The 24,498-nt window shown below is 37.6% G+C and overlaps 1 protein-coding gene across 1 annotated transcript in view; it reads right to left on the bottom strand.

Moving 5' to 3' along the window:
- CAPS2 (calcyphosine 2) overlaps positions 1-24,498 on the bottom strand; it is a 49,242-nt gene that overhangs the window by 15,543 nt on the left and 9,201 nt on the right. Inside the window, 6 exon segments of the mRNA XM_027543329.1 lie at positions 6,609-6,728; positions 11,853-11,920; positions 14,169-14,291; positions 20,484-20,654; positions 22,317-22,362; positions 23,967-24,015. Coding sequence (XP_027399130.1) covers positions 6,609-6,728; positions 11,853-11,920; positions 14,169-14,291; positions 20,484-20,654; positions 22,317-22,362; positions 23,967-24,015 — 577 coding nt within the window.

Below are 24,498 nucleotides of genomic sequence, written 5' to 3'. Positions count from 1 at the left end.
CAAATAAGAACTTGTAAATCAAATGAGAGTTCTGAACACAGAGTGTAGCCATGAGAGTTTGGTCATCTCATTTCAATTTAATCCATTAGTAATAATGTGTTCATTGAATGCCCACTATGTGCCTGAAACAGTTCTAAATGCTGAGAAAATAAAAGCAATAATAATACTAGCTACTATTTATTAAGAACTTCCTAGACACTAGTCTGTGTTAAAATCTTTTTAATGTGTATTGGTTCATTTAATGCTTGTAGTAACTCAATGAAGTAAGTGTTATTATCCCCATTCTAAAAATAAGGTTTATACAGTTATACAGTTAGCACATGGCATAGTCAAAAAAAGAAAAAAAAAATTGCTCATAACCATTACATTTTATTGCTTCTCAAAAGTAAACAGAACTCAGTTTAATTGAAATAACAGTTTTAAGGATTCTAGTTTTCTTGAAAATACAAAAAAAAAAAAAAAAATAGGCATTTATATTACAAAATGGGAAGTTCCATGTTGGAGTTTTCAGTATCCGATATATAGCACCAATACTTCTCCAAGTTCTTAACCAATAGAGGAATAAGAATCAGGTAGATGAAGACTCACATATAAATTTTCTTATTGCTAAAGCAGTTGCAAACCATGGTTTAGAAATGTAGCAACAAGCTAATTCCTTAACACTAGAATTAAACAGACTAACCCACTCATTCCCACTGGGGAAGCACCCTGTAAAGCTCAGTGCACAGGACAGAATGTGTACTTCTGCAGACATCTGGGTCAAGGAACAAGAGGGGAGGAAGGCCTGTACTATACATGCCAATGGCTGCTTCCCACTCTATGGAGCAGAATTTTCTCCTCCTCTTCCTTTGGGAATAAAACTAAGGGCAGTTGAGTCCAATAATTCTAATCAAGCCCCCACAGGATTTTTTGTAGAACCAGACTAGCTAAATCTAAAACTTATATCGAAGAGGAAGGAGCCAAAGTGTGCCAAGACAATATTAAAGCTAAACAAGCTTTAAATATTTAATATATAACAGTACTAATTAAGACAGGATAATTCTGGTGCAGGGATGTATAACAGGTAGATGAGACTGAAAACAACAACAACAACCTAGAAACCAACCATACATTTCTAACAACTTCATATATGACATAAGTGGCAATACAAGTCAGAGAGATAACAAGTTGGTGGTAGGGAGAGATTTCATAAAGAAGATACAAGGGACACTAACAATAAATGGAGAGATTGGTAAACTGGTCTACAATAAATTTAGCAACTTTTGTTCATCAAAAAACATGATCAAGAGAATGAAAAGGTAACCAGAGGACAGGAAAAGACACGTCCAACAAATAGCTGAAAAAGGACTTATAACTAGAATACATAAGTAAGTTCCACAAATCAATATGAAAAGATAACCCAATAGACTTGAAGGGACTATATAAACTATCCTATAAGAGGATACCCAGATGATGAACATACCTATGCAAAAGTGCTCGACATCATTAGTCTTCAGTGAAATGTAAGTGAAAATCACCAATATATTCCTATAAAATCACCAATATATACCTATGTTCAAACTACTGCACAATTGCACTCATCTCACAAGCTAGCAAACTAATGCTCAAAATTCTCCAAGCCAGGCTTCAACAGTACATAAACCATGAACTTCCAGATGTTCAAGCTAGATTTAGAAAAGGCAGAAGAACCAGAGATCAAATTGCCAACATCCGTTGGATCATCAAAAAACCAAGAGAGTTCCAGAAAACATCTATGTCTGCTTTATTGACCATGGCAAAGACTTTGTGTGGATCAGAACAGACTGTGGAAAATTCTTAGAGATGGGAAGAATCAATATAGTGAAAATGAGTATACTACCCAAAGCAATTTACAGATTCAATGCAGTCCCTATCAAGCTACCAACGGTATATTTCACAGAGCTAGAACAAATAATTTCACAATTTGTATGGAAATACAAAAAAAACTCAAATAGCCAAAGCAATCTTGAGAAAGAAGAATGGAACTGGAGGAACAACCTGCCTGACTTTAGGCTCTACTACAAAGCCACAGTCATCAAGACAGTATGGTACTGGCACAAAGACAGAAATATAGATCAATGGAACAAAATGGAAAGCCCAGAGATAAATCCATGCACATATGGATACCTTATCTTTGACAAAGGAGGCAAGAATATACAATGGAGAAAAGACAATCTCTTTAACAAGTGGTGCTGGGAAAACTGGTCAGCCACTTGTAAAAGCATGAAACTAGAACACTTTCCAACACTATACACAAAAATAAACTCAAGACGAATTAAAGATCTAAACGTAAGACCAGAAACTATAAAACTCCTAGAGGAAAACATAAGCAAAACACTCTCCGACATAAATCACAGCAGGATCCTCTATGACTAACCTCCCAGAATACTGGAAATAAAAGCAAAAATAAACAAATTGGACCTAATTAAAATTAAAAGCTTCTGCATAACAAAAGAAACTATAAGCAAGGTGAAAAGACAGTCTTCAGAATGTGAGAAAATAATAGCAAATGAAGCAACTGACAAACAACTAATATCAAAAATATACAAGGAACTCCTGCAGCTCAATACAAGAAAAATAAACGACCCAATCAAAAAATGGGCCAAAGAACTAAATAGACATTTCTCCAAAGAATACATACAGATGGCTAACAAGCACATGAAAAGATGCTCAACATCATTCATTAGCAGAGAAATGCAAATCAAAACCACAATGAGGTACCATTTCACGCCAGTCAGAAAGGCTGAGATCCAAAAGTCTATAAGCAATAAATGCTGGAGAGGGTGTGGAGAAAAGGGAACCCTCTTACACTGTTGGTAGGAATGCAAACTAGTATAGCCACTATGGCGAACAATCTGGAGGTTCCTTAAAAAACTGGAAATAGAACTGCCCTATGACCCAGCAATCCCACTGCTGGGCATACACACTGAGGAAACCAGAATTGAAAGAGACACGTGTACCCCAGTGTTCATTGCAGCACTGTTTATAATAGCCAGGACATAAAGCAACCTAGATGTCCATCAGCAGATGAATGGATAAGAAAGCTGTGGTACATATACACAATGGAGTATTACTCAGCCATTAAAAAGAATACATTTGAATCAGTTCTAATGAGGTGGATGAAACTGGAGCCTATTATACAGAGTGAAGTAAGCCAGAAAGAAAAACACCAATACAGTATACTAATGCATATATATGGAATTTAGAAAGACGGTAACGATAACCCTGTATGCGAGACAGCAAAAGAGACACAGATGCGTAGAACAGTCTTTTGGACTCTGTGGGAGAGGGAGAGGGTGGGATGATTTGGGAGAATGGCATTGAAACATGTATAATATAAGAAATGAATTGCCAGTCCAGGTTCTATGCAGGATACAGGATGCTTGGGGCTGGTGCACTGGGATGACCCAGAGCAATGGTACGGGGAGGGAGGTGGGAGGGGGGTTCAGGATGCGGAACACGTGTACACCCATGGTTGATTCATGTTGATGTATGGCAAAACCAATAAAAATTAATTAATTAAAAAAGCGATGGGAATACCAGACCACCTGATCTGTCTCCTGAGAAATCTGTATGCAGATCAAGAAGCAACAGTTAGAACTGGACATGGAACAACAGACTGGTTCCAAATCGAGAAAGGAGTACGTCAAGGCTGTATATTGTCACCCTGCTTATTTAACTTAGATGTAGAGTACATCATGAGAAACGCTGGGCTGGAAGAAGCACAAGCTGGAATCAAGATTGCTGGGAGAAATATGAATAACCTCAGATATGCAGATGACACCACCGTTATGGCAGAAAGTGAAGAACTAAAGATCCTCTCGATGAAAGTGAAAGAGGAGAGTGAAAAAGTTGGCTTAAAACTCAACATTCAGAAAACTAAGATCATGGCACCTGGTGCCATCTCTTTATAGCAAGTATATGGGGAAACAATGGAAACAGTGACAGAATTTATTTTGGAGGACTCCAAAATCACTGCAGATGGTGACCGCAGCCATGAAATTAAAAGACGCTTTTGCTCCTTGGAAGAAAAACTATGACCCACCTAGACAGCATATTAAAAAGCAGAGACATTACTTTGCCAACAAAGGTCCATCTAGTCAAGGCTATGGTTTTTCCAGTAGTCATGTATAGATGTGAGACTTGGACTATAAAGAAAGCTGAAGTCTTAAGAATTGATGCTTTTGAACTGTGGTGTTGGAGAAGACTCTTGAGAGTCCCTTGGACTGCAAGGAGATCCAACCAGTCCATCCTAAAGGAAATCAGTCCTGAATATTCACTAAGGACTAATGCTGAAGCTGAAACTCCGATACTCTGGCCACCTGATATGAAGAACTGACTGCTTAGAAAAGATCCTGATGCTGGTAAAGATCGAAGGCGGGAGGAGAAGGGGACAACGGAGGATGAGATGGTTGGATGGCATTACCAACCCAATGAGCATGGATTTGAGCAAGCTCCAGGAGTTGTGATGGAGAGGGAAGCCTGACATGCTGCAGTCCATGGGGTCACAAACAGTCGGACAGGATTGAGCGACTGAACTGACTGATACCCATAAGAGGAACTAAAATGAAAAATATACTTACCAGTATCTTGTAAAGATACGGTGCCACTAGCACCTTCTTACTGCTACTGGTGGGAGTTTTAATTGTAGCAACCACTTTGGAAGACTATTTGACAGTATTCTTTAAAGCTGAACATATGCATAGTAGATGGGCCAGCAATTCCACTTCTAAGTGAGTACTGAGCAGAAATGAGTACATATGCTCATCAAAAGGCATGCACTAAAGTTTATGGCAGCACTATCCACAAACTGCCAAATGTCCACCAACAGCTGTGGGTAAACAAACTGTGGTATATTTATACAATAAAATACTGTACAGTAAGGAGGATAAGGGACAACTACAAATAACACAGATTAAACTTGCAAACGTAACGTTAAGCAAAAGAATTCAGACTCAGAGTCCAAGTTTTGTGAGTTCATGTAAATTCATAACCAGATAATAGCAATCTACAATGTTAGGATGGAGAGGCTAACCTGGGGCGGCAGAGGAGCTGGGAAGTAACTGAGGGGCAGCAATGGTTTCTGGGGTGCTGACCTGTTTCTTGGTCTAGGAATAAGGCATACGTTTTGTTCAGTTTGTGAAAATTCCTATGCTGTACATTTAAAATGTGTACACTTTGTGAATGAATGTTTTATTTCTATAAAAGTTTACTTTAAGAAAGACAAGTTTAGACATATGGTAGCTGAGTGATGGCCCCTGAAAGATACTCATATCCTAATCTTCAGGTCACATTAATTAATTTACACATGATAACAGGGACTTTGCAAATGTGATTAAGTTAAAGATCTGGAGATGAGAAGATTAACCAGGATTATACAGGTAGGTTCAGTGCAATCACAAGTGTTTTATAAAAGGAGAGCAGAAGGATATGTGATACCTACAGAAGAGGAACAGCAGAGTAATAACACTCCTCTGCTTTGAAGATGGTGGAGGGACCACAAGCCAAGGAACAAAGGCAGCCCCTAGACACTGAAAAAGGCAAAGAAGCGATTCTTCCCCAAAGCCTCCGGAAGGAATGCAGTCCTGTCAGCACCTTGATTGTAGATTTCTGAACTCCAGAAGTGGAAGAGAATAAATGTGTGTCGTTTCAAAAATACTATTTGTGGTAATCTGTTACAGCAGCAATAGGAAATTAACGCATGATACCTTCAAATATTTAAAGGTATGGAAACTTCTAGAAAATAAGATAAGGCTTCTAGAAATAAGAATGAGACAAGAAGACCTAAGTTATAAGAAAGTGAAAGTGAAAGTGAAGTCGCTCAGTCGTGTCCGACTCTTTGCAACCCCGTGGACTGTAATCTACCAGGCTCCTCCATCCATGGGATTCTCCAGGCAAGAATACTGGAGTGGGTTGCCATTTCCTTCTCTAGGGGATCTTCCTGACCCAGGGATTGAACCCGGGTCTCCGGCCTTGCAGGCAGACGCTTTAACCTCTGAGTCACCAGGGAAGTTATAAGAAAGTACTGACAATTATACCAATCTGAAAATATTAAAAAACTGCTCTAAGAACTGGTGGGTTCTCTATTCTATTAAATCTGAGGCTAAATGTCAATTATCGGTGAAGTTGGTGAGAACTTTCAGTGGACTGCACCAGCGAACTATAAAAATCCATACCAAACCAAGTACTTTGTACTTCATAAAGTACTTGGTACTTTGTACTTCATAAAGTACAAAGTAAAAGGCAAAAAGTAATATTTTTAAAAAAATACTAATTTTGAATTATGTCATAGAAATTCAGCCAGTATATATTGTGCATATACAGATGTCTCAGTTACTACATTGTGTCTTTTCACATGTATTGCTGCCTGAGTTTCTGGCTGTCACTCCTAAATTATAAATAGAAGATCTGGAGGGCAAAGTTTATCCCAGTATCTTAAAGTGACAGAACTGGGATCTGAACTCCAAAAATTCCACTTTCCTTTATACAGAAAAGATAAAAACACAAAGGAAAAAATTTCCATTAGATACAAAAGTACATTTGAAAAATATAACATACTACATCCTTATTTTATATAAAAGCCTTCTTACTTCGTTTCATGCAGTGTTCTTTTCCTAAATCGAATAGGTGCCAGCTTTGAATCTGGAAGGATATGAGAAATTTCTGGCTTCTCAGAGGTTAAATTTTGCTCTGGATCACTGATTACAGCCCTATACAGGAAAACACAACAGTCTGACAATTAAATATTATAATGAAATGCTCTAGTATTCACATATTTATAAGCAGTTGGAAAAATCCATATACAAATGCCAATTTATACTACTGGCAGAATGAATGATCTATCAGATATTAAATGAACAAATTTAATAATTAAAAACATCATACAAGTGAATATTCTTATCTATCTCTTTTTCCATAAGTATTATCTAAAAATAAATCGAAATTTCTGAGAGGATTTGGAGCTTCAGGTCTTCCTCTTACTATTCTTTAAACAAAAAGACACTGTGCCGACGACTTCTGAATAAAAGACAGGAAGTATGTAACCAACCATATGGATTTCTGGGGTGGGGAGGAAGCATTCCAAGCGAAAGGGAAAATAAATGCAAAGTACCTGAGACATCAGTGACTCTGGTATGTTTTAGAAGGGAGGAAGCCAGATGGCAAAGCAGAGTAAACGAGAGAAGTAGGAAAAGAGGTCCAGGGTCTAATGGTGGGCAAAACATGCAGGGATTGGGGAGAATGTGCTACTGACCCCAGTTTTTTAGCACTCCTGATTCACACCCTTGGCGTGCCCTCATTATAATGGTAGTATACTTTCTTTGGCTTTAAGTTTAGCCATTGGAAATGCTTTGGCAGCGGGTGGCTCTGCTGATCTGACCTGAACTAATTCGTGCAAGTGTGGGTGGTTTGGGAATCTGTTCATCTAGGTTAATTGTGGCTAAGTGGTCCAGCTGCATGTAGGGAAGGACTTTCCTTTTGAGAACAAGTGGGTTAACCAAGCTAACAAAGATGGCAGAAGCACAAAAAAGCAAATGGAAACATGAGGTTTTTTAAGGATTAAACTCAGAATTAAGCCCACTGCTTTTGGTCATATATAATGGGCCAAACTAAGTGAAAAGTAATAGCTACTCAGCCAAGTCTAGCCTGGACAGCTGACCTGAAGACACATGAGCATTAATTAATGACTACTGTTTTAAGCTACTAGGTTTTATAGTGATAGGTAACCAATACATGTGCATACTCGGTCACTTCAGTCATGTCTGACTCTGCAACCCCACGGACTGTAGCCCACAAGGCTCCTCTGTGCATAGGGGTCTCCTGGCAAGAATACTGGCATGGGTTGCCTTTTTCTCTTCCAGTGGATCTTCCCGACCCAGGGACTGAACCCTTGTGTCCTCCGTCTCCCGCACGGCAACAGATTCTTCACCCACTGAGCCACCTGGGAAGCAACCGATACATAGGTCTTACAGATTTTATTCTGATTGACATGGATGTTACTGGAAGGTTTGATGTGGCTTATGTTTTTAATGGACCCACTGGCTGCTAGGTTGAGAATAGACCAATTAGGGGCAAATGCAGGTACAATGAGTCCAATTAGAAAGTGTCTGAAATAATCCAGGAGACAGGAAATGACAGGGTGAACAGGGAGGGTGGCAGCAGAGGGGGATAAATTTATTTTGATGGTAGACCTGAGTTTGCCAATGAACTGCATATAGGATTTGAGTGAAAGAGAAGGATTAAAGGCATTAACAAGATTTTAAGCCTAAATAACTTGAAGAATTATTACAAATAGCTGAGAAAAGAAAAGATGCAAAAGGCAAAGGAGAAAAAGACATACCCATCTGAATGTAGAGTTCAAAGAATAGAAAGGAGAGATAAGAAAGCCTTCCTCAGCGATCAGTGCAAAGAAACAGAGGGAAACACTAGAATAGGAAAGACTAGAAATCTCTTCAAGAAAATTAGAGATACCAAGGCAACTTCTCATGCAAGGATGGGCACAATAAAGGACAGAAATGTATATGGACCTAACAGAAGCAGAAGACATTAAGAAGAGGTGGCAAGAATACACAGAAGAACTATACAAAAAAGATCTTCATGACCCAGATAACTAGGATGGTGTGATCACTAACATAGAGCCAGACATCCTGGAATGTGAAGGCAAGTGGACCAGAGGAAGCATCACTATGAACAAAGCTAGTGGAGGTGACGGAATTCCAGTTGAGCTATTTCAAATCCTAAAAGATGATGCTATGAAAGTGCTGCACTCAATATGCCAGCAAATTTGGAAAACTCAGCAGTGGCCATAGGACTGGAGAAGGTCAGTTTTCACCAATCCCAAAGAAAGGCAATGCCAAAGAATGCTCAAACTACCGCACAGTTGCACTCATCTCACACACTAGTAAAGTCATGCTCAAAATTCTCCAAGCCAGGCTTCAGCAACACGTGAACCGTGAACTTCCAGATACTCAAGCTGGTTTTAGAAAAGGCAGAGGATCCAGAGATCAAATTGCCAACATTTGATAGATCATCGAAAAAGCAAGAGAATTCCAGAAAAAAATCTACTTCTGCTTTATTGACTATGCCAAAGCCTTTGACTGTGTGGATAACAATAAACTGCAGAAAATTCTGAAAGAGATGGGAATACCAGACCACCTGACCTGTCTCCTGAGAAACCTGTATGCAGGTCAAGAAGCAACAGTTAGAACTGGCCACAGAACAACAGACTACTTCCAAATCGGGAAAGGAGTACATCAAGGCTATATATTGTCACCGTGCTTATTTAACTTAGATGCATAGTACATTATGAGAAATGCTGGGCTGGATGAAGCACACGATGGAATCAAGATTGCCAGAAGAAATATCAACCACCTCAGATATGCAGATGACACCACCCTTATGGCAGAGAGCGAAGAAGAACTGAAGAGCCTCTTGATGATAGTGAAAGAGTAGTGTGAAAAAGTTGGCTTAAACTTCAACATTCAAAAAACTAAGATCATGGCATCCAGTCCCATCACTTCATGGCAAATAGATGGGGCAACAATGGAAACAGTGAAAGACTTTATTTTGGGGGGCTCGAAAATCACTGCAGATGGTGACCCAGCCATGAAATTAAAAGACACTTCTCCTTGGAAGAAAAGCTATGACAACCTAGACAGCATATTAAAAAGCAGAGACATTACTTTGCCAACAAACATCTGTGTAGTCAAAGCTATGGTTTTTCCAGTAGTCATGTATGGATGTGAGTTGGACTATAAAGAAAGCTGAGTGCCAAAGAATTGATGCTTTTGAACTGTGATGTTGGAGAAGACTCTTGAGAGTCCCTAGGACTGCAAGGAAATCAAATCAGTCAATTCTAAAGGAAATCAGTCCTGAATATTCACTGGAAGGACTGATGCTGAAGCTGAAACTCCAATACTTTAGCCCCTTGATGTGAAGAACTGACTGCTTAGAAAAGACTCTGATGCTGGTAAAGATCGAAGGCAGGAGGAGAAGGGGACGACAGAGGATCAGAATGTTGGGTGGCATCACTGACTCGATGGACATGAGTTTGAGTAAGCTCTGGGAGTTGATGATGGATAGGGAAGCCTGGCGTGCTGCAGTCCGTGGGGTTGCAAAGAGTTGGACATGAATGAGTGACTGAACTGACGGACTGAACTTGAAGAATATTGTTGCCATGGAAGAAAACTAAAGAGGATTTCATAATAACGGAATGAAAAAGAACAACTTGCAGAAACCAAAGTAACATTTTCCAACGTTACTTTGGGATTTGGATTAGGGCTGCATCAGCATATAGATGGTTACTGAAGACCCGATACTGGATGAAATCACCTAGAAAGTAAAAGGAGAAGTCCAAGAAGTAGAAGTCCTTGTGTATTCCTGTGTATAAAGATAGGAGAGGTGAAGACGAACTAAGACAGGAGGCTGAGGATTGGAAAGTAGGAGGGTAAACCAGCCATGTGTGGTATGCCAGAAGCCAAGGGAGGGAAAAAAAAGTGCTTTACAGGGAAGAAAGTACTCAACCCTGTATATGGCACTGATGGGTTGAGTAACTGAGAAACAGGTAATTGCCATTAACCCAGCAATATGGACACCACTAGAAGGAAATGCAATGTACTTCAGTGTTCTTGCCTGGAGAATCCCCGGGACGGGGGAGCCTAGTGGGTTGCCATCTATGGGGTCACACAGAGTCGGACACAACTGAAGCGAGTCAGCAGCAGCAGCAGCAGTTATCTTATGAAGAGACACTGCGGTGGCATTTTGGGAATAAAAATGTAAAGTCAGTTCATGAGGTAATAAAAGGGCAAATACTGAAGACTGTAACAAAACTGTGTCAAAAAATTAACTAAGAAACACATATATAGACTATCATTCTTTCTCTCTGCCAACCAACTAAGTAGTTAACTTTTTCAAAGCTAAATTTGAGTCTTACCTCTGCTGTGAAGACTTCCTAGACTATCCCAGCCTCTTCTGAAATCCTGCATTACTTACATATTCATGCAATTTAGCACAGCAGGTATTGAAACTTTATCTAGTTTTCTAAGGGTTGTGAAACTTTACGTTAGGCTTTAGAACTCTTGACAATCCCACAGTTCCCAAAGTGCACTGAGTCACACTCGGGTGCCACAGGGAAGTCAAAGGAACACCGCTGGACATGTTTAGTTTTTGAGGGAAATAGTGATACTTCATTATTGTGGCATACCACAAAAACTACTAGCTCAAAGTAATTCACAGCTTCAGCAAAACACCACATCACACGCCGTCAGTGAATGATATTACATCTTTGCAAAACTGGCTTTTCTACAGTTGCTGTGATAAAAAGCAGGGGCCAGGTGGGCTAGAAAATGAGAGTGGCAGCATTCCATCCAATTCTAAGATTTGAGAGATTATTTGTCATCCAAGAAGTGCATAGTGAGTAGCTGCATATTTATGAAGGAAATAAAAACATTTTTTCAATTTGTATTATTTTTTCAGATGACCATTAAGTTATTAGGAAGAAAATATTTACTAAGCTATTTAGACAAAAAATACTTAGTAAATAGAACTGTGAAGTATTTCTGTTGGGCAAGGAGTCTGGTGGGAAAAAAAAGTGCAGTAAACAGAGAAAGTATGGAAACCTCTGAGTTGACCATTCCAATGCAGATGTCATGTATAAAAAGGAAATGTAGGGGAGGGAGGAGGGAGACCTGTGGCGGATTCATTTTGATATTTGGCAAAACCAATACAATATTGTAAAGTTTAAAAATAAAATAAAATTTAAAAAAATAAAGATAAAAAAATAAAATAAAAAGGAAATGTAGTGAATGTTTTCTGAATGGATCTCTATTAACGCTTGCCTGGATAAGTGGTCTATCATCACTTGCTCTGCAACCATCTGTTTCTTCTTCTCTGCAGCCACAACATCCTGAGAAGAGAAAATGAAGAAAACGCCATTGTCCATAAAGCAGAACAATACTATAGTTAACACAAGAGTCCTAAAACATAAATTAAACATTTCCAATTTCTTTCTTAGAGATTACCATATCATCTTTTCCCAATGGCTTCCCCAGTGGCTCAGCCGGGAAAAAATCTGCCTGCAACACAGGAGACACAGGAGATGCGGCTTTGATCCCTGGGTCAGAAGATCCCATGGAGAAGGAAATGGCAACCTGCTCCAGTATTCTTGCCTGAGAAATCCCGTGACAGAGGAGCCTTGCAGGCTACTGTCTATGGGGCTGCAAAGAGTTGGACATGACTGAGAGACTAAGCACATTCATATCATCATTAATAAATTTGAATTCCAATTATTTAATCTAAAAATACATTTATTTGCTAAAATGTAATGCCATTAAAGTTTGGTGGAAATCATCAGTGATTTCCGTATCAGTCAGACAATGGATGTAAAACCCAAAAGCAAGCGAGAGAGGTGACATTGATGAGTATAGAGTCCATGGAGAACATGCACCCTGGGTGCTGACATTTACCGTGACTTATACTTTGGAGGAAAAGTCAGAACCACCCTCAGGCACGTTGACTTAGAGAGCTGTGTAAACAGAAGGCAGATTAGAAGCAGAAATCACACAAATGCAACTGAAAAATGACAAAGTGGAAGAGATGGACATAAAAACCACAGGTTCACTGCTTCTGTTGTTCATTTAGTTAAAAACTAAGTTGAAAAGTTTCCACCCACATTTAAAAAGTAAATTGGTACTAATTTCACATGCATTCAAAATTTACTCATGTAAAATATCTCCTTTAAAAGATTGATACAGGGGTGCTACCACAATAGAGTAAAATGTGCTTAATGGTGAATTAAGATATGATGCCACTTAGAAAGTAATTGAATGGGAAAAGAAATCCACAAACACCTATATGGCTCTGGATTATCCTAAGAGCAGTAGCCAAAGGCCTTATGTATTTAGTAACATCCAATCAAGTACAACTTTAGTGAAAAATGAAAGTTGCTCAGTCACGTCTGACTCTTTGCGACACTGTGAACTGTAGACTGCCAGTCTCTTCCATCCATGCTATTCTCCAGGCAAGAATACTGGAGTGGGTTGCCATTACCTTTTTAGGGGATCTTCTCAACCCAGGGATCAAACCAGGGACTTCTGCACTGCAGGCAGATTCTGTACTGTCTGAGCCACCAGGGAAGCCCCAAAAGAGTATACTTTAGAAATATACCAAAATAAGCCTTGTCTGGGACACATCTTTGCAAGGAACATTTTTTAATTTTTCTATAACCCTGGTAGTACTCCTTTTTCTATTAAGCATAAATATCTATATAATAATAGGCATATAAAATAATGTACATGTGATTTTTAATAAACAAACAAATTACCAACTTGGGACATCTGCAGAAAATCAGTCCACCTGGCTCAGAGATTGATTACGTCTTGCTGTCAGTTCAGAATGGATTGATTCAGGATGATTGCTATCCAAATAAAATCTATTTTGAATATCCACTCAATGATAACGTATCTAGCTAAATCCACATTGCTTTATTATTATTTAGGCTATCTAAAGCAGAATTTTCTCAGTTTTAAGCCAACACACATTGATAGCCCATCAATCAATTACAGGTGTACCTGAGGTATTAATCACCTGGGGGTGTCTAGGGAGCCAATGGCCTCCAACTCCAAGCAGCTTGGTCTGCATACTCCAGGACACTATAGAAATGCTATAATTATCTATTTGTACAATAACTAGTCTAAGTAATACTCATTAAGAAATCTCATTCATTTTGTAAAAAGTATAAAGTTAACATTGAGACTAGGGCTTTGTTTCCCTTTTCCTAAAGAAAAATTACATTATCCCTGCCCTTCAGTTTTATTAGCTTATGATTTTCAAAACAAAAAGATTATCCAGCTACTTCTTTGTGGGGAAAGGGGTGATACCAGATTAGCCCACTGTCATCGTGGTCAGTTAACATTCTGAACAGTGTAAACCAAATTTTTACAAACTTCCAAAGATGGAAGATGACTTTTCCACAGTAAACATACCAAACGTCAATCCATGGTAGAAGTGAGGGCTGAACCTGGCGTATTAATGACTATTCACCTCAGTCCAACTTCAACTGTTGGAATCATTTCTTCATATTTAAGGCTGCAAAACTTTGGAGGGCAAATTATCTTAAACGGTTTATCAAATCAGTAAAAGTACCAATAACTTACAGCATCAGATTTTCCTGTACTCCATTGGAGAATGTGAGGGTTGGCTGCATAACCCAGCTGTAGCAGGGCTTTCCTGTCCAGAGTTGTCAGATCATCTGTGATGGCTTCTGCACCTTGTACACACTGGATGTGAAGCAATGAGTGAGCCCTCATATGCATGCTTAGAACATTTGCTTTTAACAATATAAAGAATAAAACAATGACTGGATACATCAGATTAAGAGTATAGGCTCTGATAATCAGACCGCCTATTGAATCCAGCTCTCCCACTTTCTAGCTAGATGACATCTCTGTGCCTCAGTTTACTCATAAGTAAAATGGCAATTAATTGGTAACTGTTTTGTACTCCAAAAATGATTAAATGAGGTGATATATGGGCAACACATTTCAGAAGTACCTGACATATAGTAAGCATTACAAAAAAAATAGCAACTATTATAACTATAATTGTCCATTTGAGTCTTTGTAAAGTTTATAAATATGGGCATGTCATTCATTTATAAAGCTAAGTTCACAAGTAAAATGATACTAATATATGGATGTATCCTTTGAGATTGTTAAAATCAAACACAAACAGAAACCAGCCTTAAAAATTCCCTGAGCAGACAATACCAGTTTAGTCATACAAGCAAAGCTTAATTTAGCTTATTTTACGAGACAAGTGAGACTAACTTGACCAGGGTTACTTCCTGCTTATGTCTCTAGAAATCATAAGTGAAACTTACACTGTTCCCCCAAACTGATATGAAGTAACCACTAACCCATCCCTTATCATTTAAGAAAATTCTGGTATTAAAACAAATCACTGTGAGGCATCAACAGGCACTGCCGCCACACTATGTAAGCTGCTTTATAACAATAGCTCCCTGGGTCTCTTTCCAGGTGTAATTTGAGTACTTCCAGTTCAAGAACTGACCGTTTGGTGTGTACACAAAACTTTTACTAATTACTGCTTTGGTGATTCATCGGTTTTATGTCTGCTATTTCTGAACTTTTAACAACATTCTAAAGAGGTAAATGCTAAATTTTTCTCTGAATACTAGATGTGTTTATATGAGCTTAAGAAAATATAATGCTCCAATAGGATGACAACTTATCAAAAATGTAATAGATTACAAGTGTATCTCCCCAGGGCTTGTTCTTACTTCAGATTTTCCTTGAAAGGTCACATTTCATCTTCATAGTCTTCGCTGTCTCCATGACCTTCGATTGCTACATGAAACTTTATTATACATTTGTTTATGATCTGTTGCCTGCCTCTCCTGTTGTAAGTTCCATAAGGGCAGCAACCTTGTCTGTCTTTTTTATTGCAGGATCCCTGGTGCCAGAGCAGGACCACATGAGGTTGGCACTGTATCCAATGACTGAATAATGAATCGTAAGTGTGTACTATTGGGAAATAAATTTATGAGGATACTTTATAATTTTATTTATTTACCCACTAATATCTGTTTTTCCTAAGTAGTGATTTGACACTCACCAAAAAGATGTTTAACATTATATAAGGTAAATTTAAGAAAGATTAAATTAACAGACATGTTTCAGTATAAGCCAGGTTCTGCATTAAGTACAGGTTGGAGAAAACTTTCAAAAGCATCTTACTTTGTTTCAACTTGTTTTCAGTCTTTTACCCAAGGGAAACTGTGGCATTTCCACTTGGCATCTCAGATTTAACCTCCCCAAATCAGACTTCACTGTGATATCCCCCACTCCAGTTAATGAAAAATGCACCCTTTGAATTGCTCAACTCAAAAAGCCTTAGCGTCATCTTTCATCTTTCCTTTCTCTCAAGCCTAAAACCAATCCATCACCAAATATTCTGAGCCTTACCTTCAGAAACTGTCTAGAATCGAAGTTCTCGTTGTGACCAGTTCTTATCCAAATCTGCTGCAACCACCTGGGTCCAAGCAGGCATCCTTATCTCTTGCCTGGATTATTGGGATAGCCTCCACAGTAAAACCCATTCTCAACAAAACGGAATAGAAAGTAAAGTCCTGAAGTGGTCTACAAGACCTCTCTGATCTGCCTCCCAGCCTCCGCTTCCCTTTAACTCACTGAAAAAATCTCCTCCCACCTCTCCCTTGCTCTTCTCCCTCATCACACTGCTCTTAATATTTCTTAAATACTCCATTCCCACTCCTACTTCATGACACTGAGAGTTTCTTCTAACTGGCTTACCTCTTACCCCTTTTGAATGTGCCCTAAAATGCTACCTTATGGAAAAGATCTTCTCTGATGATCCTGTACAAACTACAACCCCAACCTTGGCTTTCCAAGTTTCCTTTACTCATAGTTTTTATCATCATCTATCATATTAGAGGACTTCCTGGTGGCTCAGAAGATAAAGAATCTGCCTGCAATGCAGGAGATCCGGGTTCCATCTCTGGGTCAGGAAGATCCTCTGCAGAAGGGAATGGCTACCCAACTGATTCATTCATTTATTCTTTTTTTTTTCTGCAAGAGCAGGGATACTTGTCTGTTTTAGTCACTGACTTATCATCAGTGCCTGGAAAGGTACCTTGCATATCATGAAACATTAGAGAACTATTTTTGAAAGAATGAACAATGAATGAATTAGTAGGTGTTTTGTCTTTTTATAGAGTTGGTGAAAAAACGTATACATGCAACGATCACATGCTAGTAATGTTCAAAATTCCCCAAGCCAGGCTTCAGCAATACGTGAACCGTGAACTTCCAGAGATTCAAGCTGGTTTTATTTATTTATTTATTTATTTTTTCAAGCTGGTTTTAGAAAAGGCAGAGGAACCAGAGATCAAATTGCAAAAATCCACTGGATCATCAAAAAAGCAAGAGAGTTCCAGAGAAACATCTATTTCTGCTTTATTGACTATGCCAAAGCCTTTGACTGTGTGGATCACAATAAGCTGTGGAAAATTCTTCAAGAGATGGGAATACCAGACCACTTGACCTGCCTCTTGAGAAACCTGTATGCAGGTCAGGAAGAAACAGTTAGAACTGAACATGGAACAACAGACTGGTTCCAAATAGGAAAAGGAGTACATCAAGGCTGTATATTGTCACCCTGCTTATTTAACTTAGATGCAGAGTTTATCTTGAGAAATGCTGGGCTGGAAGAAGCACAAGCTGGAATCAAGATTGCCGGGAGAAATATCAATACCTCAGATATGCAGATGACACCACCCTTATGACAGAAAGTGAAAAGGAACTGAAGAGCATCTTGATGAAGGTGAAAGAGGAGAGTGAAAAAGTTGGCTTAAAACTCAACATTCATAAAACGAAGATCATGGCATCTGGTCCCATCACTTCATGGCAAATAGATGGGGAAACAGTGGAAACAGTGGCTGACTTTATTTTTCTGGGCTCCAAAATCACTGTAGATGGTGATTGCAGCCAGGAAATTAAAAGACACTTACTCCTTGGAAGAAAAGTTATGATCAACTTAGACAGCATATTAAAAAGCAGAGACATTACTTTGTCAACAAAGGTCCATCTCGTCAAGGCTATGGTTTTTCCAGTAGTCATGTATGGATGTGACAGTTGGTCTATAAAGAAAGCTGAGTGCAGAAGAATTGATGCTTTTGAACTGTGGTGTTGGAGAAGACTCTTGAGAGTCCCTTGGACTGCAAGGACATTCAACTAGTCCATCCTAAAGGAGATCAGTCCAGGGTGTTCATTGGAAGGACTGATGTTGAAGCTGAAACTCCAATCCTTTTGCCACCTGATGTGAAGAGCTGACTCATTTGAGAAGACCCTGATGCTGGGAAAGATTGAGGGCAGGAGGAGAAGGGGACAACAGAGGATGAGATGGCTGGATGGCATCACCGACTCAATGGACATGGGTTTGGGTGGACTCTGGGAGTTGGTGATGGACAGAGATGCCTGGCATGCTGTGGTTCATGAGGTCACAAAGAGTCGGACACGACTGAGAGACTGAACTGAACTGAACAGAACTGAACATAAGTAGAATTAATTAATATTAATTTTGGAATTAATATTATTTCCTGTAAAATTGAAGTTTGATTTTCAGTGTTTTATTTAAAGGTATTCCATTACTTTAAAAATATATATATGTACCCACACAAATATATATAAATTTACATTTTAGGTGGTAAAACAATTTGATAGTGAGACTCATCACCTTTTATACTAAATGGAAGGAAAACTCAACACAGGAATTTTGCCTTTAGAATCAAGCAGAGTGGAACTATTTTACTGTTTGATATTATCAGTTGATTGATGTATCAGCCTATTTAATTAGTAGCTATAGCCTTTAATTATTGTCTTGGATTCTAAATTCATCTAACTTTAGCTTTTTTTTTTAATCAGCAAAGAGAATCAATCTGCATGTGACTTCCTGCTTTAAAGAGGGGCTATGTTTCAGATATCAGGGACCTCTTTTATTTCTAGAGATTTACTATCCCAGTGGTAATTCATGTAATTATAATAGGATTTATTAACAACAAATTTATACAGCAGTTTTGGTTCTAATAAGAGTATACTTTTAAATGACATCAGATAAGTTGCTCAAACTCCATAAGTACAAGATTATTATATATAGAATATATAGAAACCAGGGATTTTTTGTAAGACTACCAAAGACATAGTAAACTTCTAATATGTAAGTTAAAAGAATCAAAAAAGTAAAACAAGATTTTCTCCAAAAGAACATATGCAAATGCTGGCTTTTATTTATAAAACCCTTATTCATATGGGAAGATTTACAAACAATATTTATCTTCTCTTAAACCAAAAGTAAACAAAGCATCCTCGTTTGAACTTGTGTTCAAGGGTATCAAGGTTTTTCTTTAAAACTATTTGAATTGTTTTGCCATGAAAAGGAAAGCATGCACTTACAGAAACTTTCATTCTGTTTTCCCAACATTATTACAGTGATCTAAATATCACATGGTAGATCCTACAGATACTACACACCCAGATGCTAAACAGTTATGAAATTGTCCTACCTGCTATTACAGACACTAGAATACTATATTTATGTACATCTGTTTGAATCTGGAAAATTAGCTTTAAAATAAAAAAGACCAAATAGTCCCACAACTTTTGTTTCTCTTTTAGTTAAATACCATGGGTTTTAGTGAGTTCCAGATAGTCCCTACATGGATTAGAAAAAAAAAAAGCTGATATGGCACATCTACTTACAACTTATTTAGGTATAAACTGATGATTCATAAATATAGGAGCAAAGTAAATATATAAATTTAATGGCTTTTACAAGCATACCAGAAAGGTCAAAGTTGAATTTTAGAAAGGTTTTACAACTTATTCTTTTTACTCAACAGTAAATGCTAAGTAATACAACTATCAACCTTCCCTGAAAATACATTATTCTTATTAAAAGTTAACTGAATGAAGAATTGTATCTAAGTGTTCTTTATTTATGACCAGTAGTATCATAAATTATGTTTTCAAGCCTTTCTAAAATTCACGGTTCACCTTTTTGATATGCTTGTGAAACACCATTAAATTTATTATGTTTACTTTGCTCTTATATTCATGAATGGTGAGTTTATATTTAATTAAGATTAAATTAAAATATAACAGCTTTAGCGATTCATGATATTAAAAATACCTCCCTAACTCAACTAGAAAACAATCATGGAGTGATGACAGTTTTAAAATAAAACAAGGTGACTTGAAAGTCTGAAACCACTTTTCAACTTTAAAGTTTAGTCTTTAAAGTGAGACAAATAGAGTTCAAGACAGCTACATCAGAAACAGATATGTAATACTGCCTTATTTCCAACCCAAGGCAAGTGAAAAACTACAGAGAAAAGACGATTAGGTCATATGACTAAATTTTTCACATCTGAAAATGGTGATAATAACCCACCAAAGTTGTTGTGAAGAATAAACTAGTTAATTTAAGTAAAGTCCTTAAAGAGTGTCCCTGGCACACAGAAATAAGTGTTACCTATTATACTTTATTCAGAGAAGGCAATGGCACCCCACTCCAGTACTCTTGCCTGGAAAATCCCATGGATGGAGGAGCCTGGTAGGCTGCAGTCCATGGGGTCACGAATAGTAGGATACAACTGAGCGACTTCACTTTCACTTTTCACTTTCATGCATTGGAGAAGGAAATGGCAACCCACTCCAGTGTTCTTGCCTGGAGAATCCCAGGGACGGGGGCACCTGGTGGGCTGCCATCTATGGGGTTGCACAGAGTTGGACATGACTGAAGTGACTTAGCAGCAGTAGCATTATACTTTATTATGATTAACGGCAAGATAAATCAGGCAAAAAGATGTTTCTATAATAAAAACACTGTTTCCTTTAAATTCCATTACAATTTTGTAAAGCCTCGCACATTACCTTGTCATCTGTCTTGTTCCTTGGAGTCTGTTGATGTGTGATACTTGACTTTGCCTTTTCGGCATTTCTCTGACTGTATTGTTTATATCCCCCTGTCATTTCAGTTTTGTATTGCTGATGTTTTAGTTTATATTTGTCTGTTGGTGCTGGCAAATTTTCAGGTATTCTGTCCTGCTCCAAGAAGTAAAAAGAAAAAGAATGCTATTGTAATAAAAAATTCAAAATTACTATTAATTTTCCTTATTAACATTAAACAAATTTACCATTTACCTTAGCAGTTATGCTTAAGAAACAGATCACTATGATCTATTTTCTAAGGAGAGGTAATATTTAAAATATTTAGCTGGTGCAGCATGCCTCAGTGGGCACTGGCCTCAAATACCCTAAGCCTGTATCTTGTTTCACAGCTGGAGACCAGTCCTAGTTCTAAAACAGAGAGAAGAAAGAAAGACTTTTCTCTCTACTTAGGAGTTTTAGATAGATTATTTTACTCCTGCCTCAGAAAACCTCCATTGCAAAACATTTTTTCCAGAATAGTCATTGGAATTGGAGGTCACTCATATTGAGAAGCTCTGGTTGCCATTTCTAGAATATTGAAATATTCTGTCTTATGGTGTTATCTGGCTTCCTTCCACATGTCCATGGAATGAAAGGTAGCACAGCCAAGAGATAAGAGAAACCTACAAAGAATAGTAAGAAAATATATACTGTCCCAGAGAGGGACAGTAACTCTAACAGGAGGATAAAGCCAGTACAACATTTTCTATTTGAAACATTTTGTATCCAAGTCTATACCCCAGGAGAAGAATGAGAAGAAGCTTTGGGTGGAAACTGTAAAATGATGCCGATTAAGGTACTTTCATGTAATTTAACCAAGACAAGATGGCAGAGATCACAAATGGAAAAAGATTAACAAAGACAGAAAAGTGAGCCCACCTGGTCAAAGACTGCTAGTCAGAACTTGTGCTCTGACATGAAATAAAACCCTTAATATTGTTTCAAGTATAAATATGTCCCAAGGAGACAGCTTGGAATAAATAGTTATTATTTACTTCATAGTATCCTCATAGCCTAAAGTATGTCAAGAGACATACAAGTTTCAAGAGACCAGTTTTACATTGTTAAACTAGCAACATCTGATCTAATTTTCTGCCATTAGTATAAACCTGTAGCTTACCAGTTTTGTAAGGCATTTTAAAAATGCCATTCTTATGTGAGGCAAAAATGTAAAACAAAGTAAAATTCATCAACAGTATTGTCTGAGATACTAATATACACTATGCGTATGTGTTAGTCATTCAGTTGTGTCCGACTCTTTGGACCCCGTGGACTGTAGACTGCCAGGCTCCTCTGTCCATGGAATCCTCCAGGCAAGAACACTGGAGTGGGTAGCCATTCCCTTCTCCAGGGGATCTTCCTCACCCAGGGATCGAACACAGGTCTCCTGTATTGCAGGCAGATTCTGTACCATCTGGGCCACCAGGGAAATCCTAATAGACACTAACTATATTTAAACTAAACAAAACAGAGATTGAACGTAATGAAATTTATGGATTAAATAGAGTGACAAGTGCATGCTGTACTTCTGAAAGTTGGTAATAGGAAGTAAATACTAACCAGGTCATATAGATGATGCTGAGTATACAGTTTGTGACATGGTGTTACCCAACCAAAACCAAAAGATGAATTTGTTGGGTTAAAATGAGTATGTTCTGTACTAAGTGGCATATATGGTAAATCATCCTAAAAACTAAAATTAAATGACCCTAGTGAAATGCTACCTATAGCACTGTGTTCAAATGTTTATAATATGAAATACCAAGTAAAAATTACCTCCTCATCAGAGTCAACAAGGCTTCCCAGATCAAGTTGTGGGACCCTGAAAGAAATAGTTATGTATCCCATAATTTTTTTAACTGAGTCTTTAATAGTTGCAAGTCATATATGCTATATCTTACTATATAAACAGGTAAACTGAAGCCAGTGGTGTGCTGGCTCTTACCAGCTGTGAGAGGCTTTTGTTAAATATTCAGTAATATTTTGCACAGGTTGTTAACACAGAATTATTAAGACTAAAATTATGTAAACTTATAATTACATCAATTATATGAAAAACAAAGGTAATAAATATTCAAAACTCCTCACTTCCTAATAGCTTTACTATACTTCACTATTTCTTGCTTTATAGAGGTTATTTATAGCTATCATATCTGAATGGCAATACAGGGCTGGCATATCTTTCCAACTCTGTGTTCAGTGATAGACTGAAATCAGCCACAGTGGGATTATTTACACAAATATGGGCAGATGTTATGAATCAGGCCTTGATATATTATTTTGTTGATGTCCAAGGCTGATAAACGTGGTAGAGAAAATGTTACTAGTGCATATTAAACTTAAAGTATTCCCTGTAACTGTCACATGGCGAATAACAAAAAACTGAGAATGTATTATTCTAGTATTCAAAACTATTACTTGATTCAGCAAAGAAATCACTCATGTCACACTACAATTAATGAAAGTATCAACCAATATTCCCCCTGATGGGTATTTTCACAGAAAATGTATAATCAACTTAAAATATACCTAACTTTGTTTATAATTAGCAAGTAAAATATATAACCTTATAGTACATGTCTAGAAAACCAGTTGTTAGCCATTTTCCAGCGAACAACTGACTGTCATCACATACTCAATACTGTATCTAGCATGTACACCTAGCTCTGTTCTTTGTCTGGATGAGCAAACAGGTATCTGTTTTGTGGAACACGTGAAATTGCTGATATTTGCCCATTGTTAATCTATAAAAATGTCATTTTTATATAGTTCAGGTTAATATATTACTTTTTAATTTCTATTTTCCAAGAAGCCCTGTAGTCTAATATATTGGATTGACCAAAAAGTTCATTTGGACTTTTCCATAAGATGTTACAGAAAAACCCAGATGAACATTTTGGCCAACCCAATATTTGAAAGAATATAAAAATCATATTCTTCCAAATTTTAAAAAGCAAAAATTTTAAATATATAACAATTAATGTATTCCAGTCCAAAATTAAATCACTTTAATAAGACTGATAAAATCATCATATTCCTCAAGATAAGATTAAAGAACAGATAACCTCCCATTAAATCCATTTTGACCATCCCAATAAAAGTGCAATATTTTATATACATTTTTTAATAAGTGCTCTTAGCTGAATTTTCTAAATAAAACAATATTTTAACATTTTCAGGAAAATATAAAAATAATACTAAAGAAAATTAAACAACAAGAGAAGTATTAGCCTTAGTCCTACCATCCTATCACAGGAAATACTTCAGTTTGGACAGAATAATTTTCAGGGCATCAACATTTTTATAAACTTTTCTGTAGTTCATAGTCATAGCTATATATGTAATTTTTCTTTCTTTTTTTGCTTGTCAATGTATATTTACATCTTTACCCAAAAAACAGTTCAAATGTGAAGAAGTGTAACTTACACAGGTAGGCAAGGATCCTCCATAGCACATGATTTGAGGTCCATCTTTGCTTTAATTAAAAAAATTAGAATCAGTATGCGTCATTTATTTATACTTTAAAAGATAACCAATGTGCCAATGCAACAAGACCAATTATAATTTTTCTCAGTAAGCTTACATAAGAAATATTTAGGACACCCCATCCCTACTGTGCTTGATATGCAGAGATAGGACCATAACCGGCATAGGACTCTGCTCGGGAAGACATTCACTCAGACAATGTGGAAAATACATACTGAGACAGAGCAGCTGCACAGAGCGTGTGCACCCAACCTAGTCTAGGGAATTGAGGCAGCTTTTTTCAAAATAAAAAAAGGAAACTTTAAATGGAGCTCTGAAGGATAGATAGGAGTTAGTTAGCCAGACCAAGACAGAAGGGAGAAAACTGCTCCAGCCAGGAGGAACAACTTGTACTGCACATGCCCACAGGCAAGAGCTGACTGAAAAGACTGAAATCCAGAGTGTGAGGAGGCAGTGGACAGAGCTGTTAAAT

This window comes from Bos indicus x Bos taurus, chromosome 5 (assembly GCF_003369695.1).
Source record: "Bos indicus x Bos taurus breed Angus x Brahman F1 hybrid chromosome 5, Bos_hybrid_MaternalHap_v2.0, whole genome shotgun sequence".
NCBI classification, from domain to species: Eukaryota; Metazoa; Chordata; class Mammalia; order Artiodactyla; family Bovidae; genus Bos; species Bos indicus x Bos taurus.
This window is presented reverse-complemented; position numbering and strand designations above follow the sequence as displayed.